Source organism: Moesziomyces antarcticus (genome assembly GCF_000747765.1).
Source record: "Moesziomyces antarcticus DNA, scaffold: scaffold_v10008, strain JCM 10317, whole genome shotgun sequence".
Lineage (NCBI taxonomy): Eukaryota > Fungi > Basidiomycota > Ustilaginomycetes > Ustilaginales > Ustilaginaceae > Moesziomyces > Moesziomyces antarcticus.
The window spans coordinates 104,231-124,418 of NW_014639002.1; the positions used below are offsets into that span (position 1 = coordinate 104,231).

The 20,188-nt window shown below is 59.5% G+C and overlaps 11 protein-coding genes across 11 annotated transcripts; 5 read left to right on the forward strand and 6 right to left on the reverse strand.

The window, feature by feature from the left end:
* Positions 1–582: 582 nt before the first annotated feature.
* PAN0_008c3419 (short-chain dehydrogenases/reductase) lies at positions 583–1,557 on the forward strand (the record flags this gene model as incomplete). Its single annotated transcript, XM_014800920.1, has 1 exon — positions 583–1,557. The coding sequence occupies one exon, from the start codon at positions 583–585 to the stop codon at positions 1,555–1,557; it is 975 nt and encodes a 324-aa protein (XP_014656406.1).
* A 109-nt stretch (positions 1,558–1,666) lies between these two features.
* Positions 1,667–2,011, forward strand: PAN0_008c3420 (uncharacterized protein; the record flags this gene model as incomplete). The annotated part of the gene is made up of 1 exon (XM_014800921.1): positions 1,667–2,011. One exon carries the CDS (start codon positions 1,667–1,669, stop codon positions 2,009–2,011), a length of 345 nt encoding a protein of 114 aa, XP_014656407.1.
* A 72-nt stretch (positions 2,012–2,083) lies between these two features.
* Positions 2,084–2,593, reverse strand: PAN0_008d3421 (uncharacterized protein; the record flags this gene model as incomplete). Its single annotated transcript, XM_014800922.1, has 1 exon — positions 2,084–2,593. The coding sequence occupies one exon, from the start codon at positions 2,591–2,593 to the stop codon at positions 2,084–2,086; it is 510 nt and encodes a 169-aa protein (XP_014656408.1).
* Positions 2,594–3,197: 604 nt separating this feature from the next.
* PAN0_008d3422 (s-adenosyl-L-methionine-dependent methyltransferase) lies at positions 3,198–4,280 on the reverse strand (the record flags this gene model as incomplete). The annotated part of the gene is made up of 1 exon (XM_014800923.1): positions 3,198–4,280. One exon carries the CDS (start codon positions 4,278–4,280, stop codon positions 3,198–3,200), a length of 1,083 nt encoding a protein of 360 aa, XP_014656409.1.
* A 462-nt stretch (positions 4,281–4,742) lies between these two features.
* PAN0_008d3423 (uncharacterized protein) lies at positions 4,743–6,905 on the reverse strand (the record flags this gene model as incomplete). Its single annotated transcript, XM_014800924.1, has 1 exon — positions 4,743–6,905. The coding sequence occupies one exon, from the start codon at positions 6,903–6,905 to the stop codon at positions 4,743–4,745; it is 2,163 nt and encodes a 720-aa protein (XP_014656410.1).
* A 1,066-nt stretch (positions 6,906–7,971) lies between these two features.
* On the forward strand, positions 7,972–9,939 carry PAN0_008c3424 (uncharacterized protein; the record flags this gene model as incomplete). The annotated part of the gene is made up of 1 exon (XM_014800925.1): positions 7,972–9,939. The coding sequence occupies one exon, from the start codon at positions 7,972–7,974 to the stop codon at positions 9,937–9,939; it is 1,968 nt and encodes a 655-aa protein (XP_014656411.1).
* A 1,159-nt stretch (positions 9,940–11,098) lies between these two features.
* Positions 11,099–11,480, forward strand: PAN0_008c3425 (uncharacterized protein; the record flags this gene model as incomplete). The annotated part of the gene is made up of 2 exons (XM_014800926.1): positions 11,099–11,124; positions 11,246–11,480. The coding sequence occupies 2 exons, from the start codon at positions 11,099–11,101 to the stop codon at positions 11,478–11,480; spliced, it is 261 nt and encodes an 86-aa protein (XP_014656412.1).
* Positions 11,481–11,937: 457 nt separating this feature from the next.
* Positions 11,938–14,643, forward strand: PAN0_008c3426 (sulfate permease; the record flags this gene model as incomplete). Its single annotated transcript, XM_014800927.1, has 1 exon — positions 11,938–14,643. The coding sequence occupies one exon, from the start codon at positions 11,938–11,940 to the stop codon at positions 14,641–14,643; it is 2,706 nt and encodes a 901-aa protein (XP_014656413.1).
* Positions 14,644–15,906: 1,263 nt separating this feature from the next.
* Positions 15,907–16,413, reverse strand: PAN0_008d3427 (uncharacterized protein; the record flags this gene model as incomplete). Its single annotated transcript, XM_014800928.1, has 1 exon — positions 15,907–16,413. One exon carries the CDS (start codon positions 16,411–16,413, stop codon positions 15,907–15,909), a length of 507 nt encoding a protein of 168 aa, XP_014656414.1.
* A 932-nt stretch (positions 16,414–17,345) lies between these two features.
* Positions 17,346–17,861, reverse strand: PAN0_008d3428 (uncharacterized protein; the record flags this gene model as incomplete). The annotated part of the gene is made up of 1 exon (XM_014800929.1): positions 17,346–17,861. One exon carries the CDS (start codon positions 17,859–17,861, stop codon positions 17,346–17,348), a length of 516 nt encoding a protein of 171 aa, XP_014656415.1.
* Positions 17,862–19,291: 1,430 nt separating this feature from the next.
* Positions 19,292–19,837, reverse strand: PAN0_008d3429 (uncharacterized protein; the record flags this gene model as incomplete). The annotated part of the gene is made up of 1 exon (XM_014800930.1): positions 19,292–19,837. One exon carries the CDS (start codon positions 19,835–19,837, stop codon positions 19,292–19,294), a length of 546 nt encoding a protein of 181 aa, XP_014656416.1.
* Positions 19,838–20,188: the final 351 nt, after the last annotated feature.

Below are 20,188 nucleotides of genomic sequence, written 5' to 3' on the forward strand. Positions count from 1 at the left end.
AGCAGCGCCTCTCACCGGCCTGACCACGCAGAGATGCTATCGGAAAAACGGCGAGAAGGCTGCGAAGGCTGCGACGCAAGCCGAGCTGTCAAGCGCTTTGTGGAGAAGAGCAAAGGCCACGTCAGCGGGCGTCGTGGAAGCCTGTTTCACGTCCTGCTTCTGCGAACACCTGCTGCGGGCGAGGCATGCTTTGCGACGCTCTACGTACACTAGTGAGCCCAACAGACCGAGCCTATTTCACATGCTCTGCCCACCAGCAGGGTCTGACGACCGGATGCGGTGGTAACGCAGCGGCGCGTCGGTGGTAACGACTCGGAGCTACGCTCTGCTCGCACTCCAGTCTTTGTGCGAGGCTTTTGTGCGAGGTTGCCGCCCGGCTCGCTTCCCCGCACTCTCGGGTCGCTTTTTTTTTTCTAGAGTCGTCGAGTTCTGCCGTCGCACCTCTCAATTACTGCCCGGCGTGAAAGCGCGGATGCGCACAGGCCCTTGCTCGCTCCCCAAGCTCATAAGACCGTCTGTGCTTCATTCTGATCCTCTTCCATCGACACCTCATCACAATCGTCACTGATCCATCTTTCAACCATGAGCAACCTCAACGTTGGTGCCATCACCGAGCGCTTCGGCGGCTACTACAACCGCGTCACTTCGACCAAGGCTGGATCGGCCGCACTCGCCGTGCTGGCGCTCTATGTGATCCGCAAGTTCTTCCAGCGCCGCAAGCGCATCGCTGCACGCAAGGCGTGGTCCAACCCCAGCCGCGAAGTTGCCGTCATCACCGGTGGCTCGGGCGGTATCGGTATGGAAGTCGTCAAGCGTCTCGCAGCAAAGGGCGTCAAGGTGGCCATCTTTGACCTCACCCCTCCCAAAGACAGTCTCCTCTCCAAGACGGTTCGCTTCTACAAGGTCGACATCACCGACTACGACAGCGTTGCCGAGGCAGGAAAGAGCGTAGAGTCCGACCTCGGCCCTGTGACGATTCTGGTCAACAATGCAGGCGTTGCCAACCCAGGCGCGAGCATCCTCGATTTCGACCCCAAAAAGACCAAGCTCACCATCGACGTCAACCTGCTCTCGCACTTCTATACGCTCAAGGTCTTCCTGCCCCACATGATTCGACACAACCACGGCCACATTCTCTCCACTGCCAGTGCTGGATCCTTCATGATGCCCGCAGGCGGCGCAGACTACGGCGCCACCAAGGCCGGCCTCGTTGCGCTCCACGAAACGCTTCAGCTCGAACTCGAACTGCTCTACCAGAACCGCAAGGGCGTCCTGTGCTCCATCGCGCATCCCTACTGGATCCGCACACCGCTTTTGGACACCATCTTCAAGCCCGAGGCGCTGTCAAAGATGATCAAGCCCGAACTCGTGGGCGAGCGCATGGTGGAGCAGCTCCTCGGTGGTCAGGGCGGAAGCCTGTACATTCCCGGCTGGATCGGTCATCTCGCCTGGCTCAGGGTACTGCCCCATTGGCTCCAGCACCGCATCCGCATCGACGCCACGCTCGACCTCCAGAAGTCCAAGCACGAGGCTCGCCCCAATCCCCCCATGCCCTAGAGGCTATCTTCGCTAGACTTGTACCTATCAATGCTTAATGGAAGAGAGATGCAACTCCCGGTTTCGCGACTGATTCGCTGCCTGGTCGGTCTGGCGCAGCATCGACTCCATGCTCGGTATGTCGAAGCAGGCTGAGCTTGGTTCAGACCGAAATGGGCCCACTGCGTGCGGCGCAGCCTCACTTCGACGTCAACCTCTTCGCAAAGCTCCCGCCATTTTTGCACTCTTCTCAGCTTCAAACGCAACACAGTCGGTGCGAAAGAGGATTCGATCTCTTGCCATTGCGAGTAACATGTTACCGAGAACAGCAGTACAACTCGCGGATCGCTATGGATCGTCGAGATCGAGAGAGTCGTTGGAAACGAACATTGAAACGTGGCAGGTGGCGAATGGTGCACAGTCGCACTGCATCATCGATAGTAGCATTGACCCGACCAAGATCGAAGAAGCTTAGATCGGAAGCGAGCCTCTTGCTCGTCTGGCAATGATGACCTAGGCCTCGTGCTCGATGACTCCGTCGCGGCGATCACAACGTCATCGACTGCATTGCTCGCATGATTGCGTCTCCTTCAGGAGGAGCCCCAAACGAGAACAGAAAGCCTGGAAGTTGTCGTGCGGACTCAAGAGCAGCGTCCACGAAGAGAGGAGGAGCCTGGAAAGTCACAATGACCGTGATGGTGTTTGCTCCACTGCGGGGTTTCGTTCCTCGGTGTACAGCTACGACATGCGGCGAAGCAACTGCTGCAGCTGCGAATGCCTCGAGGTTGCGAGGCTCGACCCCGTGTCTAGTCCTGAAGACGACCGATTCCTGTCTGGGGACGGTGGGTGGACCTCCAAGCGCGGTCGTTACGATGATTTGCTGTCGCTGCAAGCGGACGATCGTCGTACGTGTCACTTGCTGATCGAGGAGTCGCGTCTCGCCATCGAGAGAAAGAGGCGTCTTGGTGACGGTAATCTCGAACGGATGCGGCTGGGCCGGAATCGTGTATTGGACAGTCAGAGGAGGCGCTGGATTCTGAGGCAAGTTGCTCGCCATCGTCGTTGAAGAGTCAATCGGATGAGACCGTTGGGGTGGTGAGAACGCAAGTGGGGGACTGCCTCGGCCTTATATCCTTGATAGGTCCCTGGCCTTCCGCACTTTGCGGAGCAGTGCGGAACTGCGGGTTCCTGATACATCGATCCTGCCTCCGGAGGAGGAACCTGCTCGCTCCGCCTTCGCACGGGGGCCGGCAGCGAATAAGCTCGCGCGCCGGCACGGAGCATGCAGCTGATAGTGTGTCCGCACGCGAACGGCGAGGACGGGCCGAGTCCCTCCTGTGTCCGTCCCGACTGTCTAGCCTACTTCGCATTGCCGATGCATCCAAGCGCAAAGCGTATGGGAGTGTCTGATGCAGGTATCGAACCACGCAAGCTGAAACCCCACCAACACCGCGCTCGAGCGGCGCCTCTTTCCGAGCGATTGGCTCGTTGCTTCCGCAGCCTGACCCGCACTGCTCATCCCGATGCTTCGCCACACGCGAACGGCATCGCCGAGCCGCACATCTTCTTCGTGTCCTCTCACACGCGCGTTGGCACGCATCGCACAGCGGCACGCTCTGAACTACGTCCATCTTTTCATTGCGAATCCAGTCGTTCCTTGTCTAGGCGTCGATCTTCTTGATCATGACGAAGCACAGCGGCCACCTCAAGTGCAGCTCTTCCACCTCCTTTCCGCCATTCTCCCTCTGCACCTCTTCCTTCAACCTTTGTACGAACCGATCTACGACGTCCCTGCCCTGGTCATCCTTGTGGTTGTGTTGGGCGAGGTAGGTGTGTGCGGCGCTCCACGTCCTCAAATAGCTCGCGAGCTGGCTCCACGTGAGCATTTTATCCATCGTGGCGTCGTTCTGCTCACCCACAAACTCGCTCTTCACTTTCTCGTCCAGCTGGGCGGTGAGGGGGGTGGAGGTGAGGGGAGGCCATTCGGGCCAGATTTGGTCCTGGGGAAGTCCCTCGGTGGAGAAGGTTCTTTTGAATGCCGAGGCAGCGTTCCAGTGCGCGGCGACGTCCGGGTATGTTGTGGGGAAGGGGATGGGCGAAAGGCCTTGGTTGACGATCGATCGGCCGGGTTGCTCCCAGTACTCGCCAATCGAATCCACCTCTGCCCCCTGTGGATGCGGAGATGGCGGAGCCTGTCCGTCTCGAAGCGAAAAGCGATTGAGCAGCGATCGTGTTGAGGGAAAGTCGGGTAGGAAAAAGTCGGGGTATCCGTAGAGACAAACACTTCCTCCAGGCCGCAAGACTCGGGTGATTTCGCGCCAGAACTTGGGATAGTCAAACCAATGCGCCGCCTGCCCCGCCGTCACCAGATCCACACTCCCATCCTCCAGGAATCCCAACTCCTCCGAATAGCCTTGTCGGTATTCGACCTTGCCTAGCTTCCCCTTTTTGCCATCGGCAATGTTGGGGATGAGATGGCGCGGGAGATTCGGGGTGGTAGGAGTGATTGCTGCATCGACCATCTTTGCCGAAGGATCCAAACCGATAACTCTATCAAAGTGGGGCAGCAACGAGATAGTTGAAATCCCAGGTCCGCAGCCCAAGTCCAGGGCTAGGGAGGACTTGCCGTTGGGGCGGGGACCAAAGTGGTAGAGCAGCACCTTGTCGTGCACCCATCGAGGATACGACGGCCGGAAAGCCAAGTACGCCGCTGCGTCGAAAGTTGTCCTTGAAAACGTTGCCATCTCGTTCTGTGTGTATGGAGCAAGCCGAAGATGGTGCAGATGGGCAGCGGGATATATAGCAAAGCCATGCGGTGGTGAGCGGAAAAGTAGGACAAAGGCGGGCGGTCCATGCGGTCGTTTCTGGACGTGGGGGGCATTTCTCCTCCACGCGTCCAACCCCGGCGCACGAGTCAAATGCCGCGGTGCACCCCAACTCTTACCGCCGGTTTGGCCTCCAGCCTCGGCAAAGCCGCGCCGAACCGCATTCGCAATTCCCGCCCTCCCGCCAAACCCTCCTCCAACCAAGACCCACAGCAACACACCCGATTGCAAGACAAAGACAACGACAAACGAAAGAATTGCAATGCATGATGCGAACGAAAGACAAATGCTGGACTGGCAAAAACAACAAAAAGTGGGGGGCCGACAAAGTGCGGCGAAAAGCGGACGTGGATCTGCCATACCGCCGACAGTGAACGAGGTTTAGCGGATGGAGCGGGAATGCGAGTCATCCATCGCCGCACCCTCGTCGATGTGCAACCCGTCGTGCTCGTGGCGACGAGTGGGTGTGAGTCGGGGGCTGTTGGCGGGCGACGGCGAATGACTCCTTGCAAACTGCTCCGAGAGCTTGCGCAGCAGGCTAGGGCGGTCGCCACTTCTGCTGGCTATACCGGGCGCCTTCCACGCCAGCATCGGATGTGCTGGATCAGGTGCGATTGGTGTTTGCGATGGTGGTATCGCTGGTTCCTGCAGCTCAGCCAGTGCTGATACGCTGTGGACGCGCGGCTCCGACAGTCCGGCTGCCGAGGCAGAGCGCATGCGCGACGGACGTCGAGACGCGGCCGTCGAAGAGGCACTGGCCGGTGCGTCCGAATCGACCGCAGCTCTGGTTCGGATCGTCCGATGTGGTTTTGGATCGGCCCACGAGTCGGATAGATGACTCGACGCCAGAGTGTGAGCGAGCTGGCCCACGCCACGCTGCTCGTGCTGAGGCGCAGGCCAGGCTGGAGCGACTCTTCCAAGGCTGCTCTCCTGACTGCTCACAGTCCATGTGCTTCGAAGCGACGCTGGAATCGCACCTGCAACATCCTGCGGTGCGGCCGCACCGATGCTCGATGAAACGCTCGCCTGCCAGCGTTCGCCGTTGGGATCCGAGTTGAGCGGGACGAGGTTCGACAATTCGTCGCCCTCGTCCCTGGCGTGACCCGCAGAAGGAGCTTGGATGGCGATGCCCAGTCCCATCCGCACCGACTCGGTACCAGTCGATGCCTCGGGCACAGGCACATCCGAGCTGTGAAGCGCTTTCATCTCTTCTTGCAGCTGCACCCACTCCTCGTCCGGCCCCTGATACGCCGAGAAGCGCAGGCTACCTGTGCCGGGCGTCTCGATGCAATCCACGAGCTTCTCGCCCGCATCGAGCGCACGAGCGCCAAAGACGAGTCGGATGGACTTGTGCAAGAAGATGCGCGGAGCTCTGGGCTGTTTGGCGGCTGCATCGGCGCGCGATCGGAAGCGCCGCGTGTCGGAGCCCTCGAATCCGGCGAGGCTGTCGTGTCGTCGCGGCTTGACTGGCGGACAGCAGAACTGGAGGTGGATGGCAAAGCGCAGAGCTTCCTTGGGCGACGTGCGCGCCTGGCTATGTGAGCCTTCGGATGTGCCGAGCCGCGCGTCATCCTGGGCAGACTCGGCTGCTGGACGAACGACGGTCTTCTGCCGAACAAAGGTCTTGGTGCCCGGTTGCATGTCGGTCAGATCATAAGGCACGAGGAAGAGCTTGACCGCCGCCAGGTCGGGGTACTTGACGATGAGCTGAATCTGGCCCTTGGGCGGCACAGCATAGCCAGGAAACGACGGCATCTCGCCAGGCTCAGCAAGAGTGGACGGGGATGAGAAGCGTCTGGAGAGGAGTTGGCTGGTGTAGTGCGACTCGAGGTCGACGGTGCCCACGTAGGGACTGCCGAGCGCGGCGGTGGAGCCGGGCGTGGCAGCGCTGGCGCGAGCGTCCATGGCGTGGAAATCGTAAAAGTGGGCGGCGAACTTGATGTGCAGATGCGGCGGACAGCGCAGCGACGGACGACACTTGCCAGCGCCCAGCACGCCGATCTCGGCATCAAACACGAGCGGCTTCGAAGCGGGCATCGACATGCGGCCGCTCAGCAGCGACTCCTGGAACGAGCCGACGAGGCTGCCAAAGTTGGGTGTCAGACCGGACGCGGCCGAAAAGCTGTATCCGGACGAGCGCCGACGCGTGTTGATGGAGCGAGAAAAGCTAGACGACGCGAAAGGCGGCGAGACGGCGAGCTCGTCAAAGGGAGTAGCGAGGCTTGGAGACCATGCGGATGCGTTGGGGCTGCGCATCAGACGCGCGGGTCCGCTGACGTGGCGAGAGGAGGAGCTGGGCGACACGACGGGATGGCCAAGACCCAGCGAGGTGGGCATCGCATCTGCCAGAGGGACGCGACTCGCAAACTTGCGCATGCTCGGCACATCCTGACGAGAAGGATCGATCGGCATGGCCGACGTGGACTGTGCTGGCGACCTTCTTGGCCCAAAAGTCTTGGATGCAGAGGTACGCTCGGAGCTCGAGTCTGCCTCGAGCGCCGAGCGGCTCAGCGGGCTGGTCGGAAAGGCGCTGTAGAAGGACATCTTGCGCCCGTGCTACTTCGCAACGACAAAAGTCTCGAGTGTCGCTAGTCTGTCGATGATGTACGATGAAGGATCAGCAACGCATGCCGTGCGATATGAAAGCGTCGGGCGGATAGAGACCCGCCGCTGCTGGGGCTTGGAGCAGACTATTGCATCGTGAAGCAAACAGAGATGCGCGAGAGACACAAAGCTTTGCGAGAGATGCGTATCCGCCTGTGCGCCTGCTCGAGTCTGCAATACGATCGGATTGTAGGGTAGCGTTGAGGTGTGCGGATAGCCAAACGCCAAGCCTGATGCCCTCGAGGCGGTGTGTGCATGAAAGTGCCGGGCCCGGTCGCTGTGCAGCCGTGCAGCCGTGCGGCCGTGCAGTTCCGCACAGTGCCGCAGGATGAGCCGCTGCTGCAACGTGATTGTGAAATGTCGAAATTGTGACTCACAGCGGTGCGGCTCCAGCAGTGTGGAGGTGGTCGAATCGGGCCCGATTCGTACACGCTCGAGCTTTAAGCTGGCGGCCAAGCTGGAGCCCAACCGAGCACATGTGTGCCTGCATGGTCGCGGTCACAAGATCAGGCGCTGCTTCCAATCCACTCGAGCGAGCTGGGGCCAAGAGCCAGGCCAAGGCTGTGGATCTGCAGTGTGCAGCGGCGGAGAGCCAAATCCAAAATCCAAATTTCGCATTCTTAACTGCCCGACGCTTTCGGACGGCTGTGTTGGATGCAGGGACCGCGAAATCGGGGCCTCTGCCGCCTCAGCCGCACAGCGTCGGTCAACGGCTCGCTTCGAACGTTGACGTGCCAAAACATCGCACGCTCGCATGGCCTGATACTTGCCTCGTCGTTGGAGTCGGACACTGCCTCGTCCATTGTCCACCACCACCATCACCATCGCCATCACTATCACCCCCATACGCCTCTTCGTCTCGCGTGCAGGCCAGTGCAGCTGTTGCAGGCGAGACCCTTGACCAGCATGACGCATCGATAGCCTTCTACATCTCCAAGCACCACGCACAAATCTTCCAACGCCATATCGCATCTACATACACACTCTGGCCGGAGGGAACTGCATCATGGCAGAGGTGACTCGCACCGCATCGCCAGCCAGCTCGAGGCATGTAGCGTTCGATGCCAAGTGCCAGGTGATCCCCGAGGGCGACTGCAACGACCTCCGCAAGCTGCTCAGTCTCTGCCCTACTCGTGCGCAGTCTCCGCCCATCGTCGCATCGTCGTCTCGTCCCGCCAGTCTCATCGCTCGCACCATCTCACCGCCGTTCGCTCGAGCCAAGTCGCCTCAGCTCAGGAAAGCTTCCGGTTTGGGTCAAGGCGTGCCCAGCGGCTCGACATCGTGGAAGACGCGTCTGACCAGCTGGGGCAGTAGCGGCGTCGACTCCAACACTATCGCCGGCAGTCTTTCGGCCGCTTTTGGCGCTCCGACCAGCTCCAGTGCGCCCCGCTTGGTTGCACCCGTACCTGCCCGGGGTACTGCAAGTCCACTCATACCCTTTGAGGATGACGGCCTCGCAGACGCTTCGCCTGCCAAGGAAGAGTCGATCGATTTTGACGACGTTGACGCCGAATTCCGCCAGGCCGTGTCCGGAGTGGCCATGCAGCACCATCACATGCCAGTCGAACGCGTGCATACCGCATCTCCACTGCCCGGCCACGAGCGCTCGTCCAGCCCCTACATTCGCGCCATCACCAACTTGCGCCAGCAGACACCCTCGCCTGCACGCCCGCCGCCCAAAAGCTGCCTCGTACGCTCCAAGACTCCGCAGGCGCCACGACCACCCACGCTCATGGACGACGGCATGCGGCCGCTTCGAGCCACGCGCTCCAACGATCGCGATTGCTGCTTCGAGCGCAGACGGCGCGCCCAGGGCAACCCGGTCATTTGCCCGTCGCCGCTCAGCTCGCCCGACGATGAACGCTATCCATGGGGCGGCGATGCCGTCACCCCCAACGAGAACCATCCAGCGACCAAACCGGCCGAAAAGTCGAAAGGGTCGCGGTGGAGACGCTTCCATAGAGCGGCTTCGGAAGATGCGTCGCGATCCGAGCCGAGCAGCTCGAGCCACGCGGCTCACATGGACGAGACGGCGATCAGGCGTGAGATCCAGGCGGGTCGATGGCCGTTTGAGGCGCCTCTGAATGCGGAATGCAGCTGCAAGAACTGCCAGCACACGATCGAGGTGGGGCTGGCGTCCGACTACGAGCCCAAGTGGACGCGCGCAGCACGCATCCGCTGGCTCGAGGCGCAAGAAGATGCTGCCGCCGCGGCTGCGCGGGGCGGCAACGGTACGGCTGTGACGGCCTCGGGCGGGCTGCCGCGATCCACGAGCCGCACTGCGATTCAGGCCGACGAGATGGCGCAGCTGCACAACGAAACGGCGCACCCCATGACGCAGGCCGAGCTGGAGGCCGAACCTGCCTCGCCTGCGGTCGAGCAAGGCGAACTGAGCTGGGTGGGTGGCGGCGCAAGGGAAGCGAGTGGCGTTCAGCCAAAGCCGCCGAATCCCACGGGACTCGAAGAGGGCGACGACACGCTGCGGCGCGAAATCATGGCTCGACGGCAGAAGATGGCGCGCCAGAGTCCCGTCATGCGGTACGGAGCAAGGAGCATGATGCGGCAGCTGGAAGAGGCGGAGCGCATCGAGCAAGAGGCGGCACGGACGAGGTCGTTGAGTCGAGAAGGTCATCGTTCCACCGGCTCGGGACGCTCGTCGCCAGCTACGCCCGCCATGTCGCCATCCCTTCCGTCGACTCCAGACTCGGTCTCGAACGTGACGCAGGAACGCTCGGCGAACGAGGCAGCTGCAGCTGCTCAGTCGTACTTTGACATGCCTGCGCCGCCCGAGCGGGTGCGGTCGCCGTTAGTGCCCGCCGGGGTAATGTCGAGCCCGCGATTTGCACGACCCGTAGCGGTGCCCTCGACGGCGTTGGATATGACCAATGTGGCGCATGCGCTCGAGGCCGCCGTTGCCGAGTCACCGCCCGAGTCTCCTGCCGAAGAGCAGCGGCCAGGCCAAGGCCAAGCATGAGGGGCTAGACTCCCCAACGCTGTCTGCATGAACCCGACTGCAAATTAGTTTTATCTAGACAACAGCATGAATCTTTGAGTGCTGTACTGGTGGTGTGCCTCGCATAGGCGTGGTGGTTACTGTGGCAGCTGTGTAGATTCATGCGGCGCTACGGGTGGGAGGAGGAGGAATGGCATGTCGCCATCAGTGGGCTGGATAGCATGCTAGAAGTCTCGCACGGATCGAACGCGCAAAAAACTAGGTTCTGTACAAAAGACGAGGAGCTAACATTGTGGTGAAATCACCGCGCAGGCCGCTGCGAGATGGAGCAACCCTGCAGATCCACCGTGTGGAGGCGCCGGGCAAGCAGCACGTCGTCAACGCGCGTTCCGATGGCGTGCTCTCGGCGATAAATTTTGGGCCCTCGCCTCACTGCGGCAGTGTCCCACCCTTCCAGCAGCTGCACTCCCAATCCACATTCTCTCGACCCCACCAACCTCTATAGCAGTGCTATCTTATGCTACGACGATGGAGAAGAGGATGTCAGCATCGAGTTGGAGCATACTACGGCTTGTGAGATACGAAGACCGGGACTGCGGGGGGTATGCATGTTCAGATCGCAAGCAGAGGCCGATTAGATCTTGGCTTGTGATTCGAAGAGTTTGGCAGCCGCGGGTGAACCCAATTTGCTCCAATTTGGCGCGGGCGGGGCGATTGCTCAGTCATGCGAATGTTAACTTCTCGTTCCAGACGTTCCACAGCGGACGCCGCGGCGGCGTTTCGGTGTGGGATTTCCGCGATTCGAGGCGCCGAAAAAAAGCACGTCAACCAGAAGAACGCCCGCGCAGTTGATCCGGTCGCTGTAGACCTCTCTGTACGACACAGAGGCTGCGCAGAATGACAGCTCCCCGCCGATGTCGCAATCGGATGCCACTCTTCAACCACACCTGCATGCTGCCTTTGCTACACTGTCGCCATGCGCAACATGCAAACTTCCCGCCGACATCTTCCCGCCACCCTCCCCTCCCCCTTGGTGGAGCAGGAGTCCCCGTGCCTGGAGGTGATGAAGAGCCTTGCCCGCCAAGTCTCGGCCTGATGCAGCTCAAACAAGGCCGGATCTTCTAGCTCGATCTCCACCGCGCCTTTGACTGCCAAAAGCCATTCCCCGCCGCCTTTCACCATGGCTTCCGAATCTGCCATCACCTCGTTGGAACGCAGCCCACCTCGGTCCCCACCGCTGCTTCTTCCTTAACCCTCACCACTCAGCACGCCATCTTGTGGCTCGTTTGAAATCCCGCCCAGCCATCTGCTCCTGCTTCTCAGCCAGCCCCATCGATCCCGCAACTTCGTCAGGAACCACGCTAGTGGTCTCGTCTTGCATTCCTGCCAACACGGGTCCAGACCTCCGACTCTTTCCACGCGGCGGCTTCCTCGCAATCCTTGGTCGCACCATCGCCATACCCAGCACCATCCAGCTGCTTGCGTCGATAACGTCCATCCTGCAGCTCGCTTGCTCCTCGACAAAGCACGCCAAGAAGCTCTCTGCTCGAATCGGTACCTAGGCCCCACGTCGTCGTGAACTTCCGTTCGTTTCAGCCACCCGCCGCCCTTGCCGTCCCGCCGCTCGCCGCGTGGTACCCGCCCTCTTCCTCCGTCTTCAGAAGACTACCAAGCTTCGCAGCGGTTCCTGCGGTTCTCTTCTCTCGTCCACCAGCGAGTTCTCCCTTCCGCCGCCGTCTCGCTTAGCCTGCTCGCCCGCAACCTTGGCACACGAGCCCTGCATCCTCGCCACCGTCGCGCAAAACTCTGATTTCGGCTTCCACAAGCTCGGTTCTCCTCGCGCTTCCGAACCTGCCCTTCGTGGCGAGCTGACCAACGCGTGCATTCCTATATAGTCGCCCATTAGAGAAGTCCGTCTGCCTCGCCGACATACACCCCCCCCCCCCCCTTCCCCCCCACCCCTTCCCTTCCTGTCGCGGTCGTTCCATACGCCGCACAGTGTTCCGGCCCCTCCTCATCATGGCCTCGCAACTGCAGCACCAGGAGGAGAAGCCCTCCATCCGCCAACGCGGCACCGACGCCTTCAAGTGGGCGATCGGCTACAATGACAACGAGATCAACCGCGTCGGCGTGCCCGTCGTCAGCAGTCGCGACTGGCTCGGCAACATCTTCCGCCACCCGGGCTCCAAGGCCAACGACTACTTCGACAGCCTCTTCCCCTTCCGCAAGTGGATCGCATCGTACAACACCCAGTGGCTCATCGGCGACATTATCGCCGGTATCACCGTCGCCCTCGTCGTTGTGCCCCAGTCCATGTCCTACGCAAAGCTCGCAGGCCTCAAGCCCGAGTTCGGTCTCTACTCGTCGTTCGTCGGCGTCATGATCTACGCCATCTTCGCCACCTCCAAGGATGTCACCATCGGCCCCGTCGCCGTCATGTCGCTCCAGACGTTCAATGTGGTCCAGCACGTCTTGCAGCGCACGCGCGAGTGGGCGCCCGAGACCATCGCCACCGCCCTCGCCTTCCTGTGCGGTGTCATCTGTCTCGGCATCGGTCTGCTGCGGCTGGGTTTCATCATCGAGTTCATCCCCGCTCCCGCCGTGGCTGGATTCATGACGGGCTCCGCCATCCAGATCGCCGCCGGTCAGGTGCCCAAGCTGCTCGGCCTGTCCAAGGTGCAGACCAACAGCAATCCCGCCTACCAGGTCATCATCGACACGCTCAAGGCTCTGCCCGACACCAACATCAACGCGGCGTTCGGTCTGCCTGCGCTCGTCTTCCTCTACTGGATCAAGTGGTTCTGCGGATGGCTGCCTACGCGATACCCGCGCACCGCCCGCACCATGTTCTTCGTCTCGGTGCTGCGTAACGCTTTCGTCATCATCGTCTTTACGGTCGCTTCGAGAATCTGGCTCGGCCACTACTCGAACCCCAAGAAGTACCCCATCTCCATCCTCCTCACCGTGCCGCGGGGATTCAAGCACATCGGTCAGCCCGTCCTCAACACGCGCCTGCTCTCGGACCTTGCCCCCCGTCTGCCCGTCTCGGTCGTCGTGCTGCTGCTCGAACACATCGCCATCGCTAAATCGTTTGGTCGTCTCAACAACTACAAGATCAACCCCAACCAGGAGCTCGTCGCCATCGGCGTCACCAACCTCGTCGGTCCGTGCTTCGGCGCTTATGCGGCTACCGGTTCGTTCTCGCGAACGGCGATCAAGTCCAAGTCCGGCGTGCGCACCCCGCTTGCCGGTTGGTTCACCGGTATCCTCGTGCTCATCGCCATCTACGCGCTCAGCGGCACGTTCTACTGGATCCCCAACGCCGTCCTCTCCGCCGTCATCATCCACGCCGTCACGGACCTGGTGGTGCCGTTCTCGGTCTCGTACAAGTTCTGGCTGATCAACCCTTTCGAGCTCATCATCTTTGTGGGTGCTGTGGTTGCCACCGTGTTCTCGGGCACCGAGACGGGTGTGTACGTGTCGGTGGCGGCTTCGCTTGCGCTGCTGCTCATCCGCATTGCCCGCCCCCGCGGTCGATGGCTCGGCATCGTGCGTGTTCACCACGGCACCACCGCGCCCAACGAGTCGGCTATTACTCTGTCCCACCGCGATGTGTTTGTGCCGCTCGACGACAAGGACGGCATGCGCGACCCGTCGATCCACGTCGAGCCTCCCCCGCCCGGCGTGCTCATCTACCGCTTCGAAGAGGCCTTTACCTATCCGAACGCCTCGCACCTGGCCGATCTGCTGATTGACAGGGTTAAGGAGACTACGCGTCCGGGAAAGCCCGCTTCGTCACAGCGTCTGGGTGACCGTCCGTGGAACGATCCCGGTCCGCCCAACCCGCACCTCGTCAAGGCGGCACGGGCCGTCACCTGCCGAGGCCGCAAGAACGCGCTCGATGACTCGGATGCGCTTGCTGCCGTCCGCGACACACGCCCCATCCTGCGCGCTATGGTCTTTGACTTTAGCTCGGTGAGCAACATCGACACCACGTCCGTGCAGACGCTCGTCGACGTTCGCACTGCCGTCGAGCGGTATGCCGACGCCAAGGTCGAGTTCCACTTTGCCAACATCCTTTCCCCCTGGATCCGACGAGGCCTTCTTGCCGGTGGCTTTGGACTGGGCTTCCCTTCAAAGCGCATCACTGATGTGGCGCCCGTTGTGTCGCAGCCGCAAAACGCCACGCTGAGTGCGCAGGAGTTGCAGAGGCGCGAGGATGCCGAAGCCGCGCGCCGCGCCAAGGCCATCGAACGTATGAGCCACAAGAGCGCCAACGAAGGCTCGGCCTACCCGTTCAAAGGTCGCCCCACCAAGCCGCTCACCGAGCTCGAGGCCGGCCTTGCAGGCGATGGTGCCGCCGCCAGCAGGAGCCGTGTCGACTTGCACGATGACACGGACGACACTGATCCCGACCGCATCCTGACGACCCGCAAGGTCGCCATTGGCGAGGCACTGTACGATGTCCACACGCTCGAGGAGGGTCAGCGCGCCGAGTCGTCCAACTCCTCCCCGTCGCGAAACAGCCTCGAAAAGGATGTTGAACAGGGTCACCGCGAGGACCGCAGACCTTCCAACCCCGAATCCCAGGTGTCGGTGCCTTTTATCTGGGGCAACGACCTCACGCCTTTCTTCCACCTCGACCTTTCCGCTGCCCTTGCAGCGGCTTCTGAGGGCATCGGCGCAGACTCCCAGACCAGCTCCACCATCGACAAGGGCCTCTAAATCGCCTCCTTGTCGCAAAAAAAAAACTCCTCGTCATCCAATTCTGTCACCGTCTGGTTTCTACTTTACCTTTTCGGCCTCTCTGCGTCCGCATCTCGTCGTGTTGCATGCCTGTAATTATATTCTTGCGCATCATACCTTCTTGTCCACTTGGCCTTTGTGTGGTGTAAAGATCCTTTTCTGATGAGATCGAAGTCGGGTTGATCGACGTTCGACAAGCTACACTCTACGCATTGGCGCTGAGACTCGACTTGGCGGCTGCACCGAGTCGTATTGGTTGTGCAGTGGCCTGTTGGCATTCAAGCTCACCGCTGTGCGACTTGGCTCACGATCAGCATCATCTTTTCGGCGCCCCTGTTTGGTGATGAGAATCACAAGTTGGTCGTGCACCGTCGTGAAGAACGTGATTGAATTTTGACAGTGCCATGGGGTGATTCGAGTGATCACTCTGCGTGAGGTTTGGGCTGCGTGAGGTTTGGGCTTTAGGTGAGACCTACTAGGCTCAGCACCAATGCGAGTCAGTCCCCGCGCCGACACGCACGTGCAAGAGAGGGTAGGGTTGGTGGGTTTTGGGCTCGCTCGGCCCGGCATATGCATGCACGGCCCTATACGCCCACGTGTACGTGTAAGCTACGCACAGATCGTATGCGCCCACTGAATCAACGCCGGCTGTGATCCGTACTCCGACTACAGGGGTGCGAGCGTCGCACCCCTGTAGTCGCTCACTTGGTCGGCTTTGTACTCGCTCATTCAGACTGTAGAACCATCTCATCCTTTCGCACCTCCGTCAGCTCTTTCATTCGTATCAGCTCGTGCTGTGTGTCGCCTAGCATCAGCGTCCCAGTACAACCACTGCATGCTCCAACACTTCGACCGGTAGAATCGCGCACCCTTTGATCGAGTACAGTGTTCAATGGCTCGACGTACTCGATCGACATCACGTTTCAAGACGAACACATTTGCGCCTTCGATGACTGTGCGCTTCAATCGGTTGATTTCATGGCTGTGCTCAAAGTGATGGTGGGCATGGTGTTGACTGCAAGCCAAGTGCTGGCAGGAGGCAGGGTCGAAAGCCGAGGGCATTAGACGCCATGCCTATGGCCCAGCCTTCCCAAATCTATCCCCATACGGCAATTCGGTCGCTCTTGAGATACACGCTTTCCGAACATCCAGGTCATCACGATCACAGCAGCAGTACCCGAAGTTGAGTGAGAAAGGTTTAGAAATGGAGTAAGCATTGTTGACTTTGGCGAGCAGGCCCGGCTAGTAGTGGGCTAGGAAGTATGATAGCGGTTTGAAGTCCCACACGACCCGCGGGTCACGTCTGATGGTGCCAACATGCACGATGCTGCTCCTACCCGTTTGGGCCGAGTACCTCAACAGAATCGTGGCCATCTTGTCCTGCAGCCTCATGTCGGCGCCCAGAGGTTCGATGGGATGGATCACCGTGTAGTAGTACGTGTGCGTGTCGCCGACCATCTTTGGGCTCATGCGCAGCTGGTTCCGCGTGCCCACGTAGATCGCTCGCTTGCGTGCGATTTCCCGCGCACGATTGGCAAAGTCCTTGACGTCCAGATTCGCCGCGAGCGACGCAGGCTCCATCACGGCTCCAGCGATGTTGTGCCGAATAGCCTGAGACTTGCGTGAGAGCTGGAGCATCTCGCGGTCTCTGTCGTCGAGAGCAGTGTCGACGAGGTATTCCCCGGCAGCAAGGCTAACGAGCCAAGCGAAAAGAAGAGCAATGCTCACAAGTCGGAAGCTGGACGTCATCTTGAGTGGCGTCTGGATCAGGAAGAGACGGTGATTGATTGGATGAGTGACAAAGACCAAAAAAGGTGCCGTTTGGACGGCGCTTATATGCCTTTTGCCCCTGCTATTCCTTCGGTCTTTCTCACCTTCGGAGGGTGGCCCGAGGGCGTGAGAGTCCAGTTCTTGGCGTTGGGTCGACAAGCATAGGGATTCTTCATCCGCACAAGTGCAGCTCTGCACGGCAGTCGAGCCTTGTCTCACACAGATGACCGCCGGCAATCACAAGATCTTCCAGACTCGACGTCCGTTCATGTGCGAAGCTGATCGCATGACCCCAGAAACAGTGCAACCGAGAATGTCTCGGCCCAACGGACTCCGTCGGAACGGCTGAAATGGAATGTTGCAGCCTTTTGTTAGTGGGCGTCCGGTTCTATGGCTGCAGATCCGGACGCCGCTTATGTACGCACACAAGAAGCTCCCCGCAGCAAATGTTGATGCTCGTCCTCGGCAACTAATGACCATCACAATAGGATCTGGCGGAATATGCGAGATCTTGGCAGCCGGCGCTGGCACCACGGAAGATGAGATGCGTGATACGGCAAAAGGCGCTCGTATGAGTTTGCCTCTTCATAGTCACACGCCGCAACTTTGCACAAGGCTTCATAGCGCTCGCCCCTCATGAGGGACAAAATCTGCAGACGATCACCGCGCACCAAGTCACGACACTTTGTGGCCTAATTACTATAAGCCAGCATGTGTGAGCCGAAAGATGTGCGTACCTCGATTAAACGTTCAAGAAGGCCTAGTGTGAAGACAGAAATTCAGGAACACAACGGCTGACGGGGAATGCCGCAAACGGCGATTTGGAGAAAAAGAGGCTCGAGTGCTGGTGTGCTTCGGCATGCTTGGGACCGGCCCAGCTGCGATGCACTGTCTCGAGCAGAGCAGAGCGTTTAGTGGTTACGCAGGATCTGTTCGAGGGGCTCGAACATCCAGTTGACCTGGGGGTTGTGCTCGATTGCACTGACCCTGACGATCTTGAACGTGTTGGTCAGAGACGAATGCTTGAAGAGGATGTCGCCCATGTTGCGGCCCAGGCCCATCTCCCTGCCGAGCCTTTCGTTCGGGTGAACAAGCGTGTAGAAGTAGGTGATCTTGTCTCCCATCAGGTTTGGGTTGCGGTTCGGCTTGACGTAGCTGCCAACGAAGCGGGCCCTCTCCTGAACGAGAGACATGGCCCGATTGGTAAAGTTCGGGACTCTCTGATTGGCTGGCAGCTCCCTTCGATTCCACGTCGCACCGATGTCCAGGAACCTCTGGGCCTGGTCCACGGTGGCATAGTCAACCATGCTCCAGTCGACATCGTTCATCGGCGGGTTGGGAATCCTGTTGCCTGCGGCTGCACAGATACCGACCAGAACGGTCAGCAGCAGGAAGAACTTCATAAGGCGTTGAGCGATCGCGACCATCTTGAGGAACGTGTTAGTGAGTCTTGGCTGGGCTGTAGAGGCTCGGCTGGGATAAGGAGCATGGATCGAAGTGCGCTATCGAGGGTCGCGTACTTATACCGTTACAGCTGCTGCATCAACGGCTACAATGCTCTGCAGGAACCGTCAGCCGGACAAAATTTTCTTCTTGAGAGTCACTCGGATCTGCATGTAAGAATACCTCATTGCTTTCCCCTGCATCGTTGCAATGTCGATACCTCGGCGCAGGTGGGGCACAATGCAGCGCAAACAAATGCAGTAGATGAGCATCATATCTTCGGGCCGGCTGTTGCAAACAAAAGGAGGCAACAGAAGGGGACCAATCACCAAATATTTGTCTTGGCTTCATACTGGATGAAGTGGGATTCGTAAAAGATTGCTTTGGCGGAAGAGTGCGCAGACTCGGACTCAAACCTTACTATCCAATGTCACCTTTTGACGACCTTTTTTGGCATCATGACTCGTTTGGCATCCGGCTCCTTCTGTGTTTCTCTCCCTCGTATGCATACATCAGTCGTTCTAGACGCACGCTCCGCTGAGCTTGTCGTCTCTTCTGACATCATCTGACCTGGTGGGCTGTCCCCACCCAAGGCTGATCTTCGACCCACTCAACAGCCAAGATGTGTGGGAACAAGTGGCATCTCCGCCGTCGCATTGCGCTTCCATGGTTTTGACAATGAAGATGTGTGGGCCGATCTCCACTTGCATTCTTATCGGCTTCTACTACGAGACACGCTGTCCTCTGCTTCAAATCGTTCCGAGTGAGTTACTGCGGCTGGAAGGTGCGAGGCACCCTGCGTTCGGAGCCCTGAGCAAGATGAAAAGTCGCGGCCTTCGCCCACCCGCTTCATCCTTCCTACATGACCACTGAGCTTCCGGACTACCGACCCACTCAGATTCGAAACTTTTTAAACAACCCACACACAGCTCAACATTCTTGCTTCCGCGGCTTTTTTGCCTGATCGCCGACCAGCGCTACTGCGCTAGACGACGGAGACTACTGTGGACCCATCCTGCAAACCTAGATGGAAGCTTCACGTGCTTTCGGCTCAATCCTGGAGATCGTGTTGGCAGTCGTTTGAACCACTTTGACGACGTATCCGACCCGCTTAGGAGGGGGTGATCGGGCATCGCATCATGGTGCTTCTCCCATCCATGAGGTGGAACAGACGTGCTGATCGCACGATCGTCACGTTGCTATTTTGTTGAAAGAAAATGATGAATTGATGCGTGAAGGATATGGAGGTGGTGGACAACAGTCTCTGGAAAGAATCAATGTTGAGGACGGGGGCCGTCTATGTATGCTGTTCGCGGTCTAGACGATCGAAGTGCAGTCATCTAAGATGCGCCAAGATGCAAGCAGAAGAATCGCTTCCTATACCAGCCTCTATACGAGCAACCGTGGTAGTACCCTAGCCGAAGCACGAAAGGCAGCCGAAAAGACCACGACTGAGTCCACGGTAGACGTTTTGCCACGATGTCGTCTGAGCAGCATGGGAGCCTGAGCTCCACAAGTCCAGGCGCAACAGCTGAGCACCTCGTTTGTCGACCTTCCAGTACGCATAGGCGTCCTTCGTGCGGCGAAAGCCCAGGTCACTGATCTCGGGCTGGCCGAGACCCCACTTCCTACCTAGCGTGCTTTCTCGTGGGATCTTGGTCGTCACGTAGGCATAGCGGCGGTTGTAGTCGTAGCTCACATGGACGGGCCCCATGCCCTGCTGATGAGCAAAATCCCAGGCATCTCGCTCGGCGGTAGCTTGACCCGCGAGGAGGTGGGAGTAATACTGGACGCGAGAGTCGGGTGCCGGACGCGGCTCCTCGAACGTCGATCGTATATGAGCCAGCGAGGCTCTGTAGGGAGGCCACTCGTGATCTTCTATCTCCGGCTGCTGTACGGCCAGAGTGCCGAGGGCAAGGACGGTCCAGCTGAGAACGGCAATAAGAGAGTAGGAAACCATTGCCGAAAGCTAAAGGAGGTTTAAAGAGTGGTTTGGTTGCTGGATTGTCGCTCCAAGTCATCACCTTCAGCACTTTTTATGCATTTCGATGGGGTGTCTGGAAGGTGCGTCTAGCCAGACCCAAACCACTCCGCAAGGCCAAAGGTGGTCTGCAGAGAGGAGAGAATTGTCGACAAGGAGATGAAGGTCTTGTGAGTTGCTGTTCGAGCTTCACGTGAACAGAACAACATGCTCGAGGACAGCGTTGGTCCTACCAAGTGCTCTAGGACGCAACCAGTTCGAGATCCCTGTTACCGTGGTCGTTGCTATGATAGTAAGGAGAGGAGGCGTTTGGGGACCCGCTGTTGAGAA